General features: G+C 35.0%; 1 protein-coding gene across 6 annotated transcripts in view; it reads left to right on the top strand.

Annotated features, from left to right (window-relative positions):
* Nucleotides 1-20,269, top strand: part of AGL (amylo-alpha-1, 6-glucosidase, 4-alpha-glucanotransferase) — a 36,437-nt gene that overhangs the window by 4,969 nt on the left and 11,199 nt on the right. For 5 of the 6 annotated variants that reach the window (XM_058842474.1, XM_058842475.1, XM_058842476.1 and 2 more), the window contains exons 4-24: nucleotides 470-636; nucleotides 1,087-1,290; nucleotides 5,293-5,474; nucleotides 5,685-5,796; nucleotides 6,091-6,211; nucleotides 6,393-6,495; nucleotides 6,584-6,681; nucleotides 7,262-7,401; nucleotides 9,098-9,285; nucleotides 10,364-10,487; nucleotides 11,557-11,720; nucleotides 12,257-12,358; nucleotides 12,594-12,746; nucleotides 12,827-12,977; nucleotides 14,113-14,237; nucleotides 14,349-14,461; nucleotides 14,573-14,707; nucleotides 15,210-15,340; nucleotides 15,894-16,030; nucleotides 17,488-17,621; nucleotides 18,799-18,974. In XM_058842474.1, coding sequence (XP_058698457.1) covers nucleotides 470-636; nucleotides 1,087-1,290; nucleotides 5,293-5,474; nucleotides 5,685-5,796; nucleotides 6,091-6,211; nucleotides 6,393-6,495; nucleotides 6,584-6,681; nucleotides 7,262-7,401; nucleotides 9,098-9,285; nucleotides 10,364-10,487; nucleotides 11,557-11,720; nucleotides 12,257-12,358; nucleotides 12,594-12,746; nucleotides 12,827-12,977; nucleotides 14,113-14,237; nucleotides 14,349-14,461; nucleotides 14,573-14,707; nucleotides 15,210-15,340; nucleotides 15,894-16,030; nucleotides 17,488-17,621; nucleotides 18,799-18,974 — 2,960 coding nt within the window. Of the gene's footprint in view, nucleotides 1-469; nucleotides 637-1,086; nucleotides 1,291-5,292; nucleotides 5,475-5,684; nucleotides 5,797-6,090; nucleotides 6,212-6,392; nucleotides 6,496-6,583; nucleotides 6,682-7,261; nucleotides 7,402-9,097; nucleotides 9,286-10,363; nucleotides 10,488-10,856; nucleotides 10,981-11,556; nucleotides 11,721-12,256; nucleotides 12,359-12,593; nucleotides 12,747-12,826; nucleotides 12,978-14,112; nucleotides 14,238-14,348; nucleotides 14,462-14,572; nucleotides 14,708-15,209; nucleotides 15,341-15,893; nucleotides 16,031-17,487; nucleotides 17,622-18,798; nucleotides 18,975-20,269 lie in introns of all 6 variants that reach the window. The other variant, XM_058842472.1, reaches the window with a different exon arrangement.

The following is a 20,269-nucleotide window of genomic DNA, read 5'->3' as shown; positions in this document are numbered from 1 at the left end:
TTTGTTTTAGTGGGACAACTACAGAGGAGAATGCCACTATCTGTGATAATTGTAGTCTGGTATATTGTGTTTCTGGAACATAGGTGGTTAAATTTTTCCAGACATTTAGCTCGGGTACATTCCTGAGGATGGGGCTCAAAATGTAGATCTACGTGTAATAGATGGGTTTTCTGTGTTTTTGTCCATATGCCAACAGGAGGAACAAGTACTCCATCTCAGAAAATAGCAAAGGTATCTTACTTTCCAGAGTTTTAAGCTCTGTATCCCATTTTCATTCTTTTAGTAGAGAGATGATGCCTAAGAGATGAACATTTCAGTGTTTACTGTTTTCTTCATGTGTCATGCAGTCCTGTTCCCCTTCTCCCCCCAGCTACTGTGTTTCTGAAAACATGTGCTGTTTGAATTGTCTCTCTGAAACTGACGGGTACAATGGGTGTTCATTATACCAATGAAAATTATTTTTTCCTAGAAATGAAAAAAGTGGTGGAGGTTACATAGTTGTGGATCCCATTTTGCATGTTGGAGCTGATAATCATGTACTGCCTTTGGATTGTGTTACGCTCCAGACGTACCTTGCTAAGTGTCTGGGACCATTTCATGAATGGGAAGATAGGCTTAAAGTGGCAAAAGAAACAGGTAATGCACATAACAGCTAATACACATATTCAAGGATCAAAGTTTTTGTTTTATGGTCAGAACCCAAAGTTATAGAAGAGCTTCAGTATAAACAGTTTATAGATTCTTTGTCGATGGTATATTTTCTACTACATTCAATTTTATTAATGTATTAAGTCAGTAAATTGGTTAAAGTATTGGCAGAGATGCAAAAATTCAGGAATTTCTTAATATGGGAAACCACTTATTGTATTATTTTCATTTCAGATCGACTTGGAAGTTTGTATTACTGACAGGGTGTTTTTTAAAGCTTGTGTTCCATAGAATTTCAAGGGGAAGATTCAGATTAATTTACATTGGTTATTCCAAACATTAGCTCTGTTTACATAAGTGCAGCTTACTGTGCTTCTTTCAATTAACTTTGACTGACTTTTTTTTTTCTCATTAAATAAATGGATTTTTATTACATAGGTTACAACATGATTCATTTTACGCCTCTACAGAAGCTTGGACTATCTAGATCATGTTATTCATTGGCTGACCAGTTAGAAGTAAATCCTGAATTTTCAAACCATAATAAAAAGTGCACTTGGAGCGATATAGGAGCACTTGTGGAGAAATTGAAAAATGAATGGAATATGCTTTGCATCACAGATGTAGTCTACAATCATACTGGTATGATTTCCATGTGTTAATAACCAGATTGGTCCTATAATTATATTTAATTATTTCCCTTAATTTCTCCCTCTTGAACCCATTTTTTGTGGCTGTTTTAAACAATGTAGTTGTCTCTGTCTTTGAGTCTCTCAAATCCAGGACAACTCCTTACAGTTATAACTGATACATCTCTGTAACAGGTATAAAAGAATTTAGTATTGCTACTGAAAGAGTGAGGAGAGCTCTTCTTAAAAAGAATTAATAAGTTGTGTATCTGAATTTATACAGTATGCCTATCTTCATGATCTGTGGTATGCAGTTCCCATATATTTGAACAGAGTCTGTATTATTAATTGTTTGATGAGCATAAATTGACTACTTTCTTGTTAAGCAGGGTATTATGCTTGCAGCGGCTTAGAAGTAACTGCTCTAATTTGGGTCTAACATGCAGACTAGAAACAGAGGGGCAAGAAGGTAGGATTAAGTAATGGGGAAAATGTTACAGCTCAGTCTGTGGGGAAAGAAAGAAGACAGCTTTGTGTTTGGGGCAGGCTTTTTTTAAGCATAGATATGTTAACACATCCAAGGTGTTACTTTTCTTAATTGTGTGAGGAACAGTGGATTTTCTTCTATGTGATTTGATGAAATTGTACTTTCATCAAATGTGATGTATGAATGTGATTTGATCAAATTGTACATACGATACTTCACAATCTGTAATTTTATTATTGGATAATAAGTTTTCCATGTTTATACTGTAGTTGCTACTGCATACTGTAATCCTGAAGATCATAATTACCCTTCTCATAGCAGAGACTACAACAAGGGGTTATGTAGATTGATGTCTTTTGAGGCTCAAAAATGCCTAAACATAAATAATTTGTAAATTTCAAGCTTTATTTGCTATAGTTCTTCGGTGTTGACTGCTGCCACACATTCCTGTCCAGTCTGCCTGCAACACAGTGCTTTCCCTGTCTGTTTGTTGAAAAGTTACTAATTATAGCTGTTGGCTCTGTGTTTGAGGAAATCAGGCTTTTAAACATCCTCCAGTTCTGAATAAAAAATTTCTTACGCTTTTCAACTGGAAGTCCAGTTTCTCTTACGGATGCTTGAGATCCTCTCATTTTTAGCAATATGTATTTGCATGCTACTAAAGAGAATGTTTTTTGATGGACAGAAAGTTCTAACTATAATAATTACACACCAGAATACATTTGAGAAGCAAAATGTCATGTTATTTGGCTACATTTGTAGAAGGACATTTTCAGGTTACATTTAGAGTTGAAGTAATCTTAATTGGGATGGATGACTCAACATTTGTACTATGGTAAAAAGATGTTCAGAGGTGCCTTCTAAGAGGATGGAAATATTCAGATGATTGTGGTTCTTAGATCATTAAGCAAGGTATCCTTGATGGTTTTATTGCCTGTCATGACTCCTTACCTTACAATGGTTCTGTTGATAGTTTCTGCTTTCTAGTGGAGACCCTTGCATAAAAATGGCAGTGCTTCCCCTCTGCCCTGTGGGAGGCAGGCAGCATCACCTGCAGGATGAAGCATTAAGCTGAGATGTTTGGTGTTCACTCTCGGGTGAAGCCCACACTGTGGGCACAGCAGGGAAAAGTGGGAATCAGCTCTGGATCTCTGTGAGGCTCTAATGAAAGGCAGCGTCTGTGGCCCAACTTGAAAAGTGAAGTCATGCAATGATGTGAAATCTCTCTCAGCCTTTGGCATCTTCACAGGAGTATCACAGATAAACTTGTAAAACCTTTTCTCGTAACTGGGTATATTCAAATAAGAAATATGTTCACATTTATTTTTCACCAGGAGACACAAAAGCACAGTTGGAGTTTTTTGCTTTTCTGAGTTTTCCATGGCTGTAATAAATTGTATAAAGTAGTAAAAATAAAGTGAAGTAAATTATGTATTCCTTTTTTTTTTCACAAGAGGTTACCATTGTACAACTGCAATACAGCACTTGAATAGATCTTACTTTCAAGCACTTAGTCATATCAAACACCACCTTTTCCCAAGACATCTTGGGAAAAATAAATCTTGGATCATGAGCATCACAGCTAAATATTAGGTTTGTGTTTAATTTATGTAAAAATGAATTAGTCACTCAAGAAAATAATTTCAGATTTTTCTAAGAAGAATGTAATCAGTTTAAGGAAGTTTTCTGTAGTTCCTCATCTTGGTATTTCCTTATTCCTATACTTTATTCTGTATACATATTCTTTACTGTACTTTTTTCCTTAGCTGTAGCAAATGTAATCACCAGTGATGTTTTGGATAATTTTTATTCTGCAGGGTTAGATTTCTCTTGGTATTACGTTGTGAATCACTGGAGCTTACCTTCTGATCAGGAAACATCCTTCTGTTTTGTACCAGAATTAATGGAAAGCCTGTTGATTTTTTATTCTTTTTGATACTAACCCCTTAGGTTTAAATTGTGTTGTCTTTTTAGAATTAATTGTATTTACTTACGAAATTCCTTTATAGTAAATTACAGTTCTTGTTAGAAGAACAGAACAAGCTGGTTTTGCTTTTTGGAAAAGTGTTTTTTTTCAGAAATAGTAAAGGATAAAGAAGAAAAGAGCAGGAGGGAATCATCTGTTTGGCTTGGAATGGCCTTTAACAGCCTAAGCTTAATATTGCTTTACATAACTTTAAAATATGGTGGATTTGGGGTGGGTTGTATTTAAATCATAAGGATTTTAATTTGCACAAATGGTTTGACCTTATAATGATGGGATTTTGCCATATCTTGAGATATAATGCAAAAGATGCTCAGAAGAGCTGTTCACACTATAGACTGAGATAGTACATTTTTTCCCCTTTGACATTTTTGTTTTAACTTCTTTTGAACTAAGCAAACTTGGGATTTTAAGTGTTATTTGTTCTGCTATAATTCTGGACACATTAGTGATTCATCATGTTTTCAGTATAATAATTTGTTATATATTTTCCCATGTGTGAAGTACTACTTCTGTTTTTTTCAGCTTTACTGAAAACCTGTTGTTCTTAGGCATCCTGTGAGGGTTTCTTTTTAGTTTCAGTTTTATAATTTAGTTTTTCAGTTCAAAATATTCATTCCGAAGAATATATGAAATTTATTCTCAATTAAACAGTGTTGCAAAAGAGTTGCCAAAATAAGAAGAAATTAATTATTGGATTTTTCTTCACTGTCATACTTCCAAAATCAAAATTCTGTGCCATGTATAGTATTTAGCTGTACTCCTGCATGCATGTTGTCTATATTAGAATATTACACCTGTGTTCTAGTGAAGGTTCCTTACCTTCTCTGAGTTAATTTTTAATGTTGAGCATGTCTTCTGGTGCTTCTTGATGCTGCAGGGGAAGCTTGGCAAATAGACACAGAGCGTAGTGTTTGGCCTGAATGAGTGTTCCATTTGCATGCACCAGACAGTGCACTCATCTTGCTGTGTAAGACTCAGTGATGTTGCTTCCTGCATCTCATTCTCTTTCTGTGGACACAAGTGTCACAGCTAATCCTTTCTTAAGTGCCCATTTAACTATATTTTGCATTAATTATTTTTTGGGTTTGTACACTCTTCCTCTCTGGCTTTGTGTGGCATCTTGACAGGATGACTATTAAAAAATAAACAAGTTTATATTATAAGTCTGGGATGTATGTTTGGCTCAACGCTCAAAGAATATTGGTATCTTACGTTCAGTATTTAATGTATTTCTTGCAAAAAAAAATTAGATTTTTTTAGGTGTTTTAGAATTAGTGATACTATTGCATATTTTTATGTAACTAACAAAAAGTTTTTCTACAGTCTCTGCAGAATGACCAATCAAAATTGGCTCTGCAAAATGTCAATCAGTAATAACATTTCTGCACAAGATAAGATTTTTCTGTTGAAATGTCAATGAACTGCATGTGCTATAGTACTCAGCTTCTTGGTGTTAAGATGTTTGCAAAACAAAGTGAAGAGTTCAGCTGATGTATTTACATTTTTGTTTGGGTTTCTTCCCCCTCCCTTTCTTCACTAAGCTACAAACAGTGAATGGCTCAGGATGCATCCAGAATGTGGCTATAACCTTGTAAATTCTCCTCACCTGAAACCAGCTTGGATCCTGGACAGAGCTCTGTGGCATTTGACTGGTATGGTGGCGGATGGAAAGTGTATTGCCAAAGGGGTCCCTCCCGTGATTGAAAATGATCAGCACTTGAATGTGAGTGAATGTGGACTAAGTATAAACTAATGAGCTGCATAAATGGATGAATAAGCCTTTAATATTTCTAGAGTTGTGGAAATACACAAAAAATGGCGTATACCTTGCAGATATATTCAGTGAAATAAGCCTTTACTCCCTTTTTTTTAAATGTTTCTTAGTTATATTGACAAACAACTGTAGTAATTAATGCAATTTTTATTTTTACAGTGTTTACGTAAAATAATTTATGAAGACATTTATCCAAAAATCAAACTATGGGAATTTTTCCAAGTGGATGTCAACAAAGCTGTGCAGCAATTTAAAACCCTTTTAACTCAAGGTAAGGGAAGAGTTTTCTGCTGAGGTATATGAGTTATTACTTACAGGTCAAGGGGCATAGGTAAATTTAACAGTTAGACAGAAAAACAGATAATGCTATTTTTTGCAATGTGAGACATCTACTGTGCTGATTTAAGCATACAAGAATGCTCTGAGGAAAATCTTTAAAGATTTTGTACCTTTTCAATGCCTTCATCCACCCACATCTTGGCTATGCTAGAATTATAAAAGTTGTATGTCTGTTAAATGTAATTCCTGTTTTTACTTTCAGTACTAATTTCTATTTTGTTCTCAGGCAAAGTGGGCAATAAATCTGATCCAAATCAACATCTTCAAATACTTCAGGACCCTGATTATAGACGACTTGGCTGTACTGTAGATATGAACATAGCACTGGCAACATTCATACCACACAGGTACTATGTTGCTGATTACAAGTTAAAATTTAAGTGAAGCTAAATCTATAAAGCCAAAAAAACCACATTATTTTCAGACATGAGGAAAAATTAATTTTTGATTCCTTTTTAGTAGTTTATCCTGCATATTTTGAAAATATTTTTTCTAATTGTTCTCTGCTTTTAATGTCCTCCTCATAAGCAATGGACCAGCTGCAATAGAGGAGTGTTGTAACTGGTTTCGCAAGAGGCTTGAGGAACTAAATGCTGAGCAATACAGACAAACTAGTCACCATCAAGAACAGGTATTGAAATTACTGTTTTAATGCTGAATTGTTTAAAATTGCAAATAAATGCAGGCATTTCAGTAATGTATAATTTAATTATTTCCAGGCTGTCAATTGCCTTGTGGGGACTGTGGTTTATGAACGAATCGCTTGTAATGGTCCTAAGCTGGGACCTATCACTAGAAAACATCCCTTGGTTACCAGGTATATACATGTTTTCTTGTTTGTTTGGAAACTATTACAATCTATTCAGGGAAAGCAAGTTCAAAGTTCAATAAAAGTATACTTTTATATGTAGAAATACATGTTTTCTTTCACATGGACAAATGCCACTTAGCAAATTGACATGGCTTTTTTAAGCAACAGCAGTAGCTATTTCATAAACAAATGTGATCAGAAAGCATGAGACAATACTTAGAGCACATCAAAACCTTACATAGTGTAAATTGCTGTTGTAGGTGGAAGAGGAGTGGAACTAGAAAAGTTTACACCTTTCACGTTTTATGTACTTGATGCCACTCATATCTAAAGAGCTGTGGCTTTAATCTTACATTACCAGCTGACACCAAGATAGTGTCAGCATCTGTTCTTGCTCCTTCAAAGCTTCCTTCAAAATAGAAAACTCCATCATTTATGCAAGTTGCTCTTTTTTACCTGTGTTATGTACAATCCAGTTCATAGCAGATACTTTAATTTCAAAGACAATGAATTACAGTTTAGCTTACTGTATGTGTTTGGTGCTCATCTCTTTGTTTTCTCTTTTAATTGCCTGTCTATTCCGTAGGTATTTTACATATCCATTCAAAGAGCTCACTGTAGAGGAAGAAGAAACTATGATACATCAGCCAGATAAAGCTTGTTATTTCATGGCTCATAATGGCTGGGTTATGGGAGATGATCCTCTTAGAAACTTTGCAGAACCGGGTTTGTAAAAGAAATTTGAATTCTTACAAACCATTTGATATTCTAGCCAAAGCAAAAAGGATTGTATTTAATCTGTCTTTTTCTCCAGATGTATTCTTATGAAGCTGAAGAATAGCAGATACTAAGCTTATAGCACTTTAATTTCCCATTCACCATACAGATGAACTGTAAGAACTGGTATTTGAGGTACAGTTTTACAAGATTTGAGAGGGAAATTACCAGCTTTTTGTCACTGAAATGGGGATGTCCTGCCTCCCCACTTTTGTCATTGTCTTTGTTGCTTACTTTGTACTTTGTTCCAACACCAGTGCTTGTTGGCATTTCCATGAGACAATGACAGTGTGGCAGAAAAACTAATGCAATGAAAAGGTGAATAGTATTTTACTGCATTAGTGAGCAAAAACTGGGTCCTTGAAAAGTCCACTGAGTGGCAGTCAGGCAGTCAAGAGATGACCCAGTTAATCCAAATTAAGTATGCAGATTACTTGTGAAGGTAAAATAGGGCATGAAATCACCATGCACTAAAATATTGCATTCTAAGTCCTTTGGGGACAGTGTTGATATCCAATAAAAGCAAAAAAAGCTTGTGTTCAGAGTAGCCATTCACTTGGTAAACTAAATGAAACAAAGGCCAGTTTAACTGTAATTAAAAACAGTCTGAAAGTTTGAGTCTGCTTTACAGGTTAATGTGATGATACTCCAGGGTGATCTACAGTTAGCATTTAATTTATGCAAATTAATCTACACCCTTTCACTAGATTTTATTTACTTTTATTCTCCTTCTCAAGGATTGAGATAATGTGTTTCAAGAGTGTTTTTGCTCAGTTGCCTTCAGATTATTGCCCTTTCCTCTAGGCAGACTTTTGTATGCTTTGTTCCTCTCAGTCACTGGCTTTAGTTAGCATTCTTAATTTCCATGACTGAGGTTTCTCTCGTAACTCAGCTAAAGGTTTTTGAGTGCTTTCTATTTCTGTTATGCCTTTATTTTATGCCACACATTATTTCAGCTGAGAGCAAAATGTGAAACTGTGGTGCAGAAAGGCACAATAAAGGAATTCCAAAACAAATGCAGCCAGTTCTCTAAATTATCCTTAGAAAAAATCACAGCGTATATCCAAAGAAGCACAGTTTTTTTCTGTCCATCTGGCTGTGCTGCTATTAGTGAAGAAGGGGGTTGGCTGTGCTTACATGAATGTTTTGGGAATTTATGGTAATTTACAGTCCATGTTTTTTACTTCCTGGCTTTAGAAATCCATCATAGTCTGCTGTTAAAAGAGGAGAAAATTGTAAATTGTTGCTATGACTGATTATGATAACACAGTGAGACTCTTTCTTGAATTTGGCCAGTGTGAAAAACAAAACTACTAATTTTGTTCATTTGGTTGATGCTTTTTTCTTTTTCTGAAGTACAGTTTTTTGTACTACTTGGAAGAATTAAAACAAATTTTATTTCAATCTGAAGAATTGTTTCAGTATCACTATAGAAGCTAAATATTCCCATGGAAGAGTGTGAAGCTGTATATCAGTGTAGTGTATATAGATTTTTGAGTTGATATGAACAGTAAAAATTCTAACAAAAACATTACAGTGTTTTTCTGCTCTCTAGTAGTAGAAAATAAAATGCCACATTTTCATTTTGGTGCACATTTTATACTATATGTGTATACACAATAAAGTGAATTTATTTCCTTTACAGGCTCAAATGTGTACTTAAGAAGAGAGCTCATTTGTTGGGGAGACAGTGTGAAACTGCGTTATGGTAATAAACCTGAAGACTGCCCATACCTCTGGGCACATATGAAAAAATATACTGAAATCACTGCAAAATATTTCCATGGTGTTCGTCTGGACAACTGTCACTCAACACCTATTCATGTAGCTGAGGTACACAAAATTAAGCATGTTTATTATAAAGCAGCTTCCTGTCTGTGGAACAGATCCTGCAAATTTCACGGCAGCAGTGCAGGAGTTATGTGGCAGAGTTTAGGTGGGAACAAATCTTCCTCATAGCATAGAAGCAAGTTTTCTTGTCTGGTGATGATCAGAGATGGTTTCAGCTATGTTAAACGACAGAGTGGTGTAGCTATTGTATCTTTTACTTCTCTGCTTTAGCTGAAATACTGTGGATGTGGATGGGGCTGGCTGACTTTTCTCTCACTGAGCTGTGGATGTAGTGCAATGACTGCCAGTATCCAGTATGTCAGTTTGAGCTGGAGTCATTGCCAAGACTTGATTGGAAGTCTGACTGGTTTATTTTTTTGCCACCTATATCTCGCTATTGCTAAATTAAACAGGAAGTGGTCCACTTCACAGTATTTAAAAGGTAATGAACACGTGCAAAAACTTTAGTCTGGCAGGTGTATTGCTAAGACTAGCGCTTCTTGTTTCCCACGTAGCTGACTAGATCCATAAGTTGTACTTGCTTAGTAAATTAACTTTAAATAGGTTTGGAGTAGTGCAGCTTGTAAGCATGTAGTCTTAACTTTGTTACAGAGCTTACCTAAATCTATGAAGAGCTCTCTAAAACAAGTTGATTTGCTCACAGAAATTGTAAGTAGCTTTTAAATGCAGCCATTTCAAATATTCTGCCATTCTTTTGTTTAGTGTTACTATTTTTGGAATGGTAACTGCAAAGGCTTAAACTGAAGTGCTGCTCAGATTTCTTAGTTCAAGAGGTATCTCTTTTACCCAACCTTTGCTCTTGAATTTTGAGCTAAGATCTAGTTTTGAAACAAAGTAGTAGTTAGCTTAAAGTCTGCAGAAAATTTCCTAGAATTACTCAATCTATAAGTAATATCTGTAAAATATAACCATGGTTTTCTGAAACTTCCATGTTACCAATATTTTTTATGTGCTGCATATATGAATGAATCATTTCTGTTCTGTTAACATTCATGTTAATGTTTGTGTATACATAGCTGACAATGGATGTCTTGCATTAAAAATGTATTATGATCTATAGGAGATGCTAGCAACAGCCAGATCAGTCAGACCTAATCTTTATGTGATAGCTGAACTCTTCACGGGCAGTGAGTACATTGACAATGTTTTTGTCAACCGCCTGGGAATTACCAGCCTGATTAGAGGTACAATAAGCAGATGAAAATGATGTAGGATTTTCATGTATGGTTTGGAGTTTTAAATGTGAAACTAACATTGGTATGCTTTTTTATTTTTCTTACATATTCATGTTCTTTGCTTACGCAATTACCTTTTCTTCTTTATGTTCCGTTTAACTTCTCCTGTGTTGTATGCTAATTCTTGGTTTTGCTTATGTTATGTTATGTGCGTCCTCTTCTATGTAACAACTTGTTTTGTTCCTTAATTTTGGCTTTCTGTTTATCTTTGCTGCATGGCATTTTCCTATTGTCCAATCCCTGCCTAGCTTTGAAACTTGTCCTTTTTTGTATCTACCTTTCCCCTTTCTGTGGCTTTTTTGGCTGTGCTTTTTGCAGTACATGCTGGACACAGCTAGAAAATTGCGAGCCGATTTGTATGTAGTGGCTGAACTGTTCACAGGAAATGAGGAGCTGGACAATATCTTTGTGAATAGGCTGGGCATTACCTCCTTAATAAGAGGTAGGCTTGCTGCATGTGTGGTCTCTTTCCAACGAGAGATTATAGATGACATGCTTTTTCCAAGAAAAAGTTTTCTACTGGATTATGCCCTTTAAATTAATACTCCATATAATCAGAAGTACAGGTTCTCTATTGTGACTTTTTTGATACTTGGCAGAAAATACAGTACTAGCCATAAAAATAAGAGAAGACCTCCTTTGTTAGTTTAAAGAAGGTTAAATATTTCCACTCTTGGTCTAGTGAAGGAAAAAGGAGTTGTAGCACAGTTCTGCTATGTAAGTCCTGCATCATGTCTGATTTTTGTTGCATGAGTTTTTTAAAGCCTGTGAGAAATGGTTTGATCTCTGCTTTTTGATCTTTTTTTTTTCCATTAGCTTTCTCTTTCTTAATATATTGTAGTAAATGGAGTACTCCAAGGCTGTGTTTCCGCACTAGAGAATATAGCTGTATGTGTTTGATATTTTTATGATTGAACACACCAAAATAACAACTTCTCAATGCCACATTTAACATCTTTGTGTGCTGTCCTGTGTGGTAGTTATTGTTATGCAAATACTTAGGTGTTCTGTTCTTTAGAGGCCATGACTGCCTACAATAGCCATGAAGAGGGAAGGTTGGTCTATCGGTTTGGAGGTGAGCCTGTCGGATCTTTTGTTCAGCCACGTTTGAGGCCTTTGATGCCAGCTATTGCTCATGCACTGTTCATGGATATTACACATGATAATGAATGTCCAATTCAGGTGAGCATCTAATAAAAAAAATAAATATTTACCTTTAATGTTTTCTGAAGTAATACTTCTGAACTGTGGGAGGGCTTGATGCAATCTGGATATCCTGAACAATATTTAGAACAAATGCAATTCAGTTTAAGCTTTCATGCACAGAAAAAAAATTTGTAACAATAGCCTCTGACATTCAAGGTTTTGTCTTCTAAGGGGAGAAGTATATGAAGTTAGTAATTAAGCTGGTTTGAGCCTTTCTTCCAGCTGCTGTAGATGGTTCTGTTTCTGCTTGTTGACCTGTTCTCCTGAGCTTGTTTACAGGCAGGAATGAGAGAGTGGTGGGCAGGGATTGCTTCTTTTAATGATTATTTTGAAGTTGCTTTTCATGGTTCATTCATAGAAATTTTCTCCAATAATTATATTGTAATTGAGAAAATTATGACTATGGGATTAGCAATTCCTTTGTTAAATTGAGTGTATCTTCTATATGCTGAATTGAGAGGATAGCGTTTTCTTGGTTTCACTATTTATTACCTATGTATTTTTTTATGCAGCACCGATCTGCATATGATGCTCTTCCTAGTGCCATGATTGTTTCCATGGCATGCTGTGCTACAGGAAGTACCAAAGGCTATGATGAGCTGGTACCACACCAGGTACGTGTTTCCACTTCAACTCCGAAGCTGCCTTTAAAAATACCTGTCTTTCTCATCCTAGAACACATATTTGAATGTTGTTTTTTTGAAATTCCAAGCAGTTTTCTATCTGGCATTACTTCAGATTGTCCAGCTTCATATGCAATTTGAATTTATTATACAGTTCAGACCTCAAGGTGTGGTAGTTTTTATTTCCTAGAGTAGTTCATATTTACTTAAATTTGATTTTTTACAGATCTCTGTAGTATCTGAAGAGAGGTTTTATGCAAAATGGAATCCAGCAGCACATCTGACCTCTGGTGAAGTTAATTTCCAAACAGGAATTCTAGCAGGAAGGCTGGCCATAAACAGACTGCATCAGGAGCTGGGAGCTAAAGGCTTTAATCAGGCAAGAAGTGAGGGTAACAGTGCAATTTCGTCGTATGTGTGCTCTGAGTGAGCACAGTTGCAATGTTATGTCTTTTCTAGGTGTATGTAGATCAAGTTGATGAAGATATAGTTGCAGTGACAAGACACTGCCCTAACACACACCAGTCTGTTGTGGCTGTGTGTCGAACTGCCTTCAGGGATCCTAAGACTTGTTTCTACAGTAAAGAAGTGCCTGAAATGTGCATCCCAGGTAAACAGACTTCTTTCCAAGAGCTGTTGTCATGTACAAAAATTTAAAATTATTCATGCTTTTTAACTTCAAGCACATGCACACAAAATCCATATGAGAACTTTTAGTATATAATACTCCTATTATATGTACGAATATGTATGTCCCATAAGTGGTTAAAGAACCAGTAACAGACTTGCAGTGCTTAGGGTTTTCAGAAACATTCCTGTTGAGTATAGTCCTGCTGCAAGCTCCCCTTGAAGGTTTGTGTGTGGGGAGTGTTACAGTCTTCTTTTGTGAGCTAGTAATAGTTAATAGTGAGATGCTTATTTGTACAGATGTGGGGGGATTACTGTTTATTCTGTTGTACTGAGGAGAGAGGCTAAAATTTTATCCCATTTGTTGATTCCAGTTCTGTTCAGCTTCAAATATATATAGTTATTTTGTGGCTTGAGAATGCATCTTGATAAGAGCTCTATTGAATAAGTTAAAGACAATATGTATGCAGTATATACATAATTGATTATGCAGAGTATTTGCTGTACTTAAAAGAAACAAAGTATAATGATTTCCGTACATTACTTGGAAATGTTTCTGAAGAGAAGCTTTCCAAACTGGCTTTTAAAATATACTCAGTTCTTTGAGTGCATGTGTGTGCTTGTTTTAAAATCAGTCACATTATATTTTAAGATATTTACAAGACCTGTATACCTTACATCTGTAAAGTATTTAAAGGGTAGAGAAAATTAGAATTTGTATATTAATAATAAATCGTTACCCTTTGAAGATAACCATCTGTAGCTGCAGTTTGGAAAGCAATCTAGCACAGTCTCCTAAAAGGTAATAGGGAAACTAAGAAAGCTGATGACCAGTAAAAGACAGGTTGTTATTCTCTCATCATCTGATTTTATGATTAATTTATTAAAAAATAAAGAAAATTGTCATTTTAAATACAGTACAGCATATGAGTGTGTAATTAATATTTATAGATATTTAAAATTCTTGCCATATGTTTCTGTTCCTCTGCTGTACAGCAGAGACTTATACATTGAATATTCAGTTTTTAAATTTTAGCTTCTGTTTCGTTGTTTTGAAAGAATCACTTTTTTTCATTTCAAATATCCTAAGAGCTGCAACATGGTTTAACTTTTTCTAGGAAAAATAGACGAAGTAGTACTTGAGGCAAGGACAATTGAGAGAAGTGCTAGTCCTTACAAAAAAGATCTGCATTTTATAAATGGATTGCCTAATTTTACAGTGGAACTCAGAGAGCATATCCAGGTAATTAGCCTCCTTCACCTATGTTCTGATGTAATAACTTTAAATTTTTTATATTTTATATTAGAAAAAGCGACAGTGAATTTCAGTTGCAAATTTCTTTTCTTTTTTAAGATAAAAGACAGTAAAATCATAAAACAAGCTGGAACTGCTATAAAAGGGCCAAATGAATTTGTTCAAGAAATAGAATTCGAAAGATTAACACCAGGAAGTGTAATAGTATTCAGGTACGTTATAATGATTGCCATATGGCTGTGTGAGTTTGAAAAGAAATAGGAGACTGGAGAATAGTTCTTCTAAGTGCTTTATTTCTATAAGATATGCATTCTTATTTACAGAGTTAGTCTGGACCCAAAGGCACAAGAGGCTGTGGGGATACTCCGCAATCATTTGATCCAGTTCAGCTCTCATTTTAAATCTGGAAGTCTTCCTGATGATCACTCAGCACCAATATTAAAAACACCATTTTCTTCGTAAGTATTCTTTAAGTTTCTGACATAGAACCAAGAGAGCTACTAGGGGAGCAAAGGATATTATGTACATCTACTGAGGGTTGTTGAATTTTGGTGGTGGTGATACAGATGGGTTTGAATTGTCAGAGTGCAATGAAAACTCTGAGAGATTGTCACATATGCATAATACTAAGTGGGGTTAATACTGAAAAACTTCCTGGTTTCTGTAATTGCTGCCTAAAGTATACTTTCTAACATGGTGTGCTTCTCAGTGTTGGGGTGTGATTGTTTGAGTGTGATTTTGTATTTAATACAAATCTAAATAATGTTTCTAAATAAGCACTGAAACATCCGAGAACATCTTGGAACACCCAAAAAATCAGACTCCTAATTTCCAAGATGAAGTATTGAGAGAACTGTATATATTTTAGTGATTTAATGTAACTCTGAAATGAGAATTGTTTGTGAAATCCTTTCCCTGTTTCCCTACTGATGTTGTTTTGGGTTTTATTCTTTTTTTCAGAATTGCATCTAAACTAACTTTGGCTGAACTAAATCAAGTGCTGTATAGATGTGAGGCAGAAGAACAGGAAGATGGTGGAGGCTGTTATAACATACCAAATTGGTCCCCCCTAAAGTATGCAGGCCTCCAAGGTAATAATTTTAGCATAATTTTTTCTGTTAAATAAAAAAAGTAAATGAGAGCTGGTTGATCTAGATCACATCATAATGCTATTGTATTGCGGCTGCTATTGTTTGGTAAAAAAGGTAATTTTTTTTCTACTTGGCTGTGCTACGAACTGGTGTTGTACCCAGGAAATCTTATACTAGAACAAAACCCCTCTCTCTCAGTGCTTTGAAACTTAACACTGCAGCCCAGGATGTGTTTTAACACCAGTGCCCGGACTTTTAGAGTAAAAGGAAAACAAATATGCTTGCAGTGAAAAGTTGCATTAATCTAACCTGAGGCGTTAATAGATTACTGAGGAGTGTCAGTCATGTATTGAACATACAAATTCCATCATGCTGGTTATTTGTAATGATTTTCATAAGTCTCTAGGATCTATGCTGAGGAAACTGGAATTTTCTGGAATTAACTGAAATCGAGTTAAAGCATCTATTGCCGTGTACCTTTTCCTTCTGAACTGTAGTTGCTGTTTGTGATAACGGTGTGTCTTTTAATACAGAGTTGGGTTTATATCTTCAGGGTTAATGTCAGTGATGGCAGACATTAGACCAAAGAATGATTTGGGTCATCCATTTTGTGATAATTTAAGATCTGGAGATTGGATGATTGATTATGTCAGTAATCGTCTGATTTCGCGTGCTGGAGCCTGTGCAGAAGTGAGTAAAAATACTTACCTGGTACCTTTGGGCTTTTAAATTGCTAGTTTGTTTCATTTTCAATTACTGATATATTTTGTTTAATTCAGATTATCTATAACATTTCCTGCCTAGGCAATTTTTTCTAGTAGGTTAAACTCATTAATATTTCTTCCCTCCCCTCTAACCTATTAAAAATAGATTGCAAAAGGGAAATTAAAAATATAAAGGGCATGGAGTTATTGTTAGCTCTTGCGTGAAGGCTTGCAGGGGTCCCTCCCTGTTTTACTTCTCCTCAAATGAAAAATGAAATTACCAATACTTTTTTTCCTTAGGTTTGGGAGTCGTTTTTTTGGGATAGTTTGTTTTTTAAGTACTTTCAAGACGGTGCCTAAATGCTAATGCATACATGAGTATGATAGTTACAGTCAGCCAAGCACTGGAAAGACAGGAATTTCTGCGATTCAAAGTTGCTTTATAGCTGCATTCCAGTGTGGTCCTTTTCTTTGACATAGTTTATTTTCCTACATGCAAACTGCTTTATTTCACAAGACCTGATTTTTGTAACTTGCCTAAAAATACAATAATAAGGGCTTTAATATTCTTACTTTGTTTTATTCCTGAAGTCAAGTCTAGTAATACAAAGTAGAAGTACAGATAAAAAAGTCTAATGTACTGAGGCAAATGCTAAATTTGACCTAAGAAACAGAGCTTTTCTAGAAAACGAGTTAGTCTAATACTTGCCACATTTACTACTCATCAAAGACTACTGCTTTTTTTCCTATGTATTTTTGAGTTCTTAATTTGTAATGTCTCATTCAAAGACTTAAGTCATGTGAAACTAAACTTTATAATTTTGCTGTTAGTATAGTCTCATCATGTGATATTTTGACAGGTGCATTCTTTATCTGCAGGGCTTAAATCTTTAAGTGATTTACTAGAGTTGTCATTATGTTATTTAGCAGGATTAGAAGATAAGAAAAATAATTTCCAGATGTCAGATGTTTCCCAGTGATGTAAGGATGTGAAGCTCTAGAATCCTGAGTCCAGCACACACACCTGCAGTCATATTGACATGTGACTCAATTAAGCTCTGATAACTTTTTATTCCTGGTCTTTTTTAGCAATGTGAAACTTCCTTCTTATGCTTAGATTATAGTGATGCCTTTTGAGTTGTGACTTTTCCTTGTTACTTAATTTTAATAACAATTTCATGGTAGTTCATTTTTCGACTGTAAGTCTAGCAAAATATAGTCTCCTTCTGTACTTCACATTTTGGCCTATTTAGTATAGATGCAATACACATTTTTGTCTACTGCTCTTCTTAGAGTTCATGTCTTTTAGCTGAATGTTTGGAACAGAAGAGTGCAGCATAACTGGGGTGTAATACATGTCCAGAACTGTAACAAAATGGATCCTGAAAGCACTGGCTTTTGAATTTCAGTGGATCAAGTTCTAATTCTGTTGTATGTTAATAGGTTGGTAAATGGCTGAAGGCCATGTTTGTCTACCTAAAGAGAATTCCACGTTACCTCATCCCATGTTACTTTGATGCCATATTAGTGGGAGCATACACAACGCTTCTGGATGTAGGATGGCATCAGATGTCAAGGTATGCTTGGCCTTTTTATCAGAGCTATAAAGGCATTTGTATATACCAGAACCTTTTAAGGTTTAGCTGCTGGAGAATATAATTTGAATATTTTCATACTCCTCTAATGTGAAAGGGTACAATAGGTAGAGAATTATCAAATCCATCTTCTAACAGTGGTGATTTGGAAGACTGAGAGTTCAGACACATATCCAGGGTTTCAATTTATAACCATGGTTGTCATTGTGCAGTAGGAGGAGGAAACCCAAAGCCAGCATCTTTTTTACTAGTCTTTAGAAGCTTTTTTTTTTTTTGGCTATAATTTTAGTACCAGTGCAATGATTCCTTAAAGTTGAGGTAACTAAGAAAATCCCCAATTGTATTTGATGCTGATGCTTTATTCAACACTTCTCTACAAAGATATTTTGTTCAAAACTTCTCCATTATTACTCCCCATTATCTGAGCAGTCTGCTTACTTTTTGAAACAACTGTTTCATCTTCAGAGTCTGCTTCTTTTTTCTTGGGAAGGGAGATTCATTTCATGGAGGCTTTATTCTAGCTGTGAATATGCTGACCAAGTGGATATCTTTTGTAAAAACAGGGAAATTAAAATGGGAATAGAATTTGGTATGGCTGTGAAATCATGGACTGTAATATATTTTATGAAAAAGTGCTTGGAGATTAACTAGTCAGGAATGGAGATCAACTATTTCAAGGAATGCCTTAACAGACTTTTTAATTTGCAGGTTTTGTATATATATGTAAAAATATGGTCTTTAAAAATACTGACTATTTTTGACAAACTTTGATTCATAATAAAATATTTTTTATTATATTTTTGAAATTTTAGGTCTGTTATAGGCATTAACTAAACCAAAACAACTTTTTTTTACTTTATTCTAGAAGTACATATTATAAACACTTCCACTGGCATTAATCAATTAAGATTTGACTCCTAATGTTGGGCACCCATTTTAGGAAAATGAGTGATTTACAAATTAGATCTTAGATAAAAAATCAGTTAATGAAAAATGATAGTATTAATTAATTGCTAGTTTTTTATATTTCTTATATGTAATGTTTGTTATAGCCTTCTGTAAATGAAAAAAGGTACATTTTATAGACTTCTATTGTTGAATGCAAAGTTATTTTAATTTAATTTTAAATTAAATTTAATTAAATTGTTTTGAATTACAGCTTTGTGCAGAATGGATCAATGTTTGTTAAACACCTTTCCTTGGGTTCAATCCAGTTATGTGGGATAGGAAAATACTCTTGTCTGCCAGATCTGTCTCCTTCTTTACATGACGTTCCTTATAGGCTGAATGAGATTACAAATCAGAAAGAGCAATGTTGTGTTTCCTTGGCAGCTGGTAAGTGAGAACAGCCTTTAAAAAAAACAAGTCTTCCAAAGCAGTTAAACTGGTTTTAGTAACTATATTGAAATTTTCTGCATCATGTTTGAGAGCCATATGTCAGAAACTATGTATAAGATGCAGCAATTTCACTCAGTTTTCCCTTGTGTTTAAAGTCAAAATTTCCTCATGTTGAAAGTATGGGGATTTTCTCTCTAGTAGTACTCATGGAGGTTGGTAGGGAGATGCTTTATTTTGAGACTTTTGAGACTTTTTTTGCTATATTTGTTGTTACCATATATAGAGGTCTACAAAATGTTTTCTTTTCCAGAAGACTTGCTTGAAATGAGTATACCATAAGGGGTTTTAGTTTATCTTTTATAAATGCGAGTTTAAAAAGTGAATTGTAATGGAGTAACAAGAGTGAATTTATGCTTTGCAAGTTCTCAGAAAGAACCATTAGCAGACCACAACTCCTGATCTGAAACTCTCTCCAAAAGGAAAGAGCTTAAAAGCAGTCAGCAGTAGTATTTATACCTCCAAATGTTCTGCCAGCATCTGGCAGTCTTCCTATGGGCATTTGACTATGTCCAAAGTATTATCTTCTGTGGCTTAGAATTAATTTATTTTGGTTCTGAGGTCACTCATTCCTTTTCCGAAGCCATGGAAACTTTTAAACATCCACAGATGCAGTGGCATCTCTCTGAGTGGAGTGCTTTTCTTCTTTTTGCCATTACTCTTGCCTACGTTTATTGCTTTTAGTTTCTGGATTTTAATAACGTTTCATTTGCCTGCTTTAGTGTTACCTGGAAGCAGAGAGGAACAGTGTTCCCTTAAACTGGTCATAAAGATTAACTATACTGAAGGGTTTGGTTTAAAATAGTCCGTTCACATACTCACTGGTAGTTGTGCCTGAGATTTTTAAATTCTACACAGACTGTCCTTATCAAGTGCTGCTGCCATGTACTATAAATTTGCAGAGATGTGGAGGCCATATTTGAGAATTAGCAAATACTTTGTTAAAGTAAGTGATAAAAAGTGAAATGTTGTTCTGTCAAGCAAGCACAAGAGACTTCTGGTTTGGAACCTTACCATGTGTCATTTCTGTTTAATAGATCATAAAAGGAAACAAATGGAAGAAAAGAATGGACCTTACTGTTTTAATTATTGTAACTTAGAATCATTCCAAAAGCTACATGTTAGAATGTCTGCAGTAAAATGTATAGTTCTATAGGCAGCTGGAAAAGAGAAGCAGGGTGTCTTTCACAGTGTCTGAAAACAGTCTCATCCGCTTTATGCTGCTGAGATGCCAC

The sequence above is a fragment of the Poecile atricapillus genome, chromosome 7, assembly GCF_030490865.1.
Source record: "Poecile atricapillus isolate bPoeAtr1 chromosome 7, bPoeAtr1.hap1, whole genome shotgun sequence".
In the NCBI taxonomy this organism is placed as follows: domain Eukaryota; kingdom Metazoa; phylum Chordata; class Aves; order Passeriformes; family Paridae; genus Poecile; species Poecile atricapillus.
Note: the sequence above shows the minus strand (reverse complement) of the source record. Positions and strands in the feature narration are given on the sequence as shown.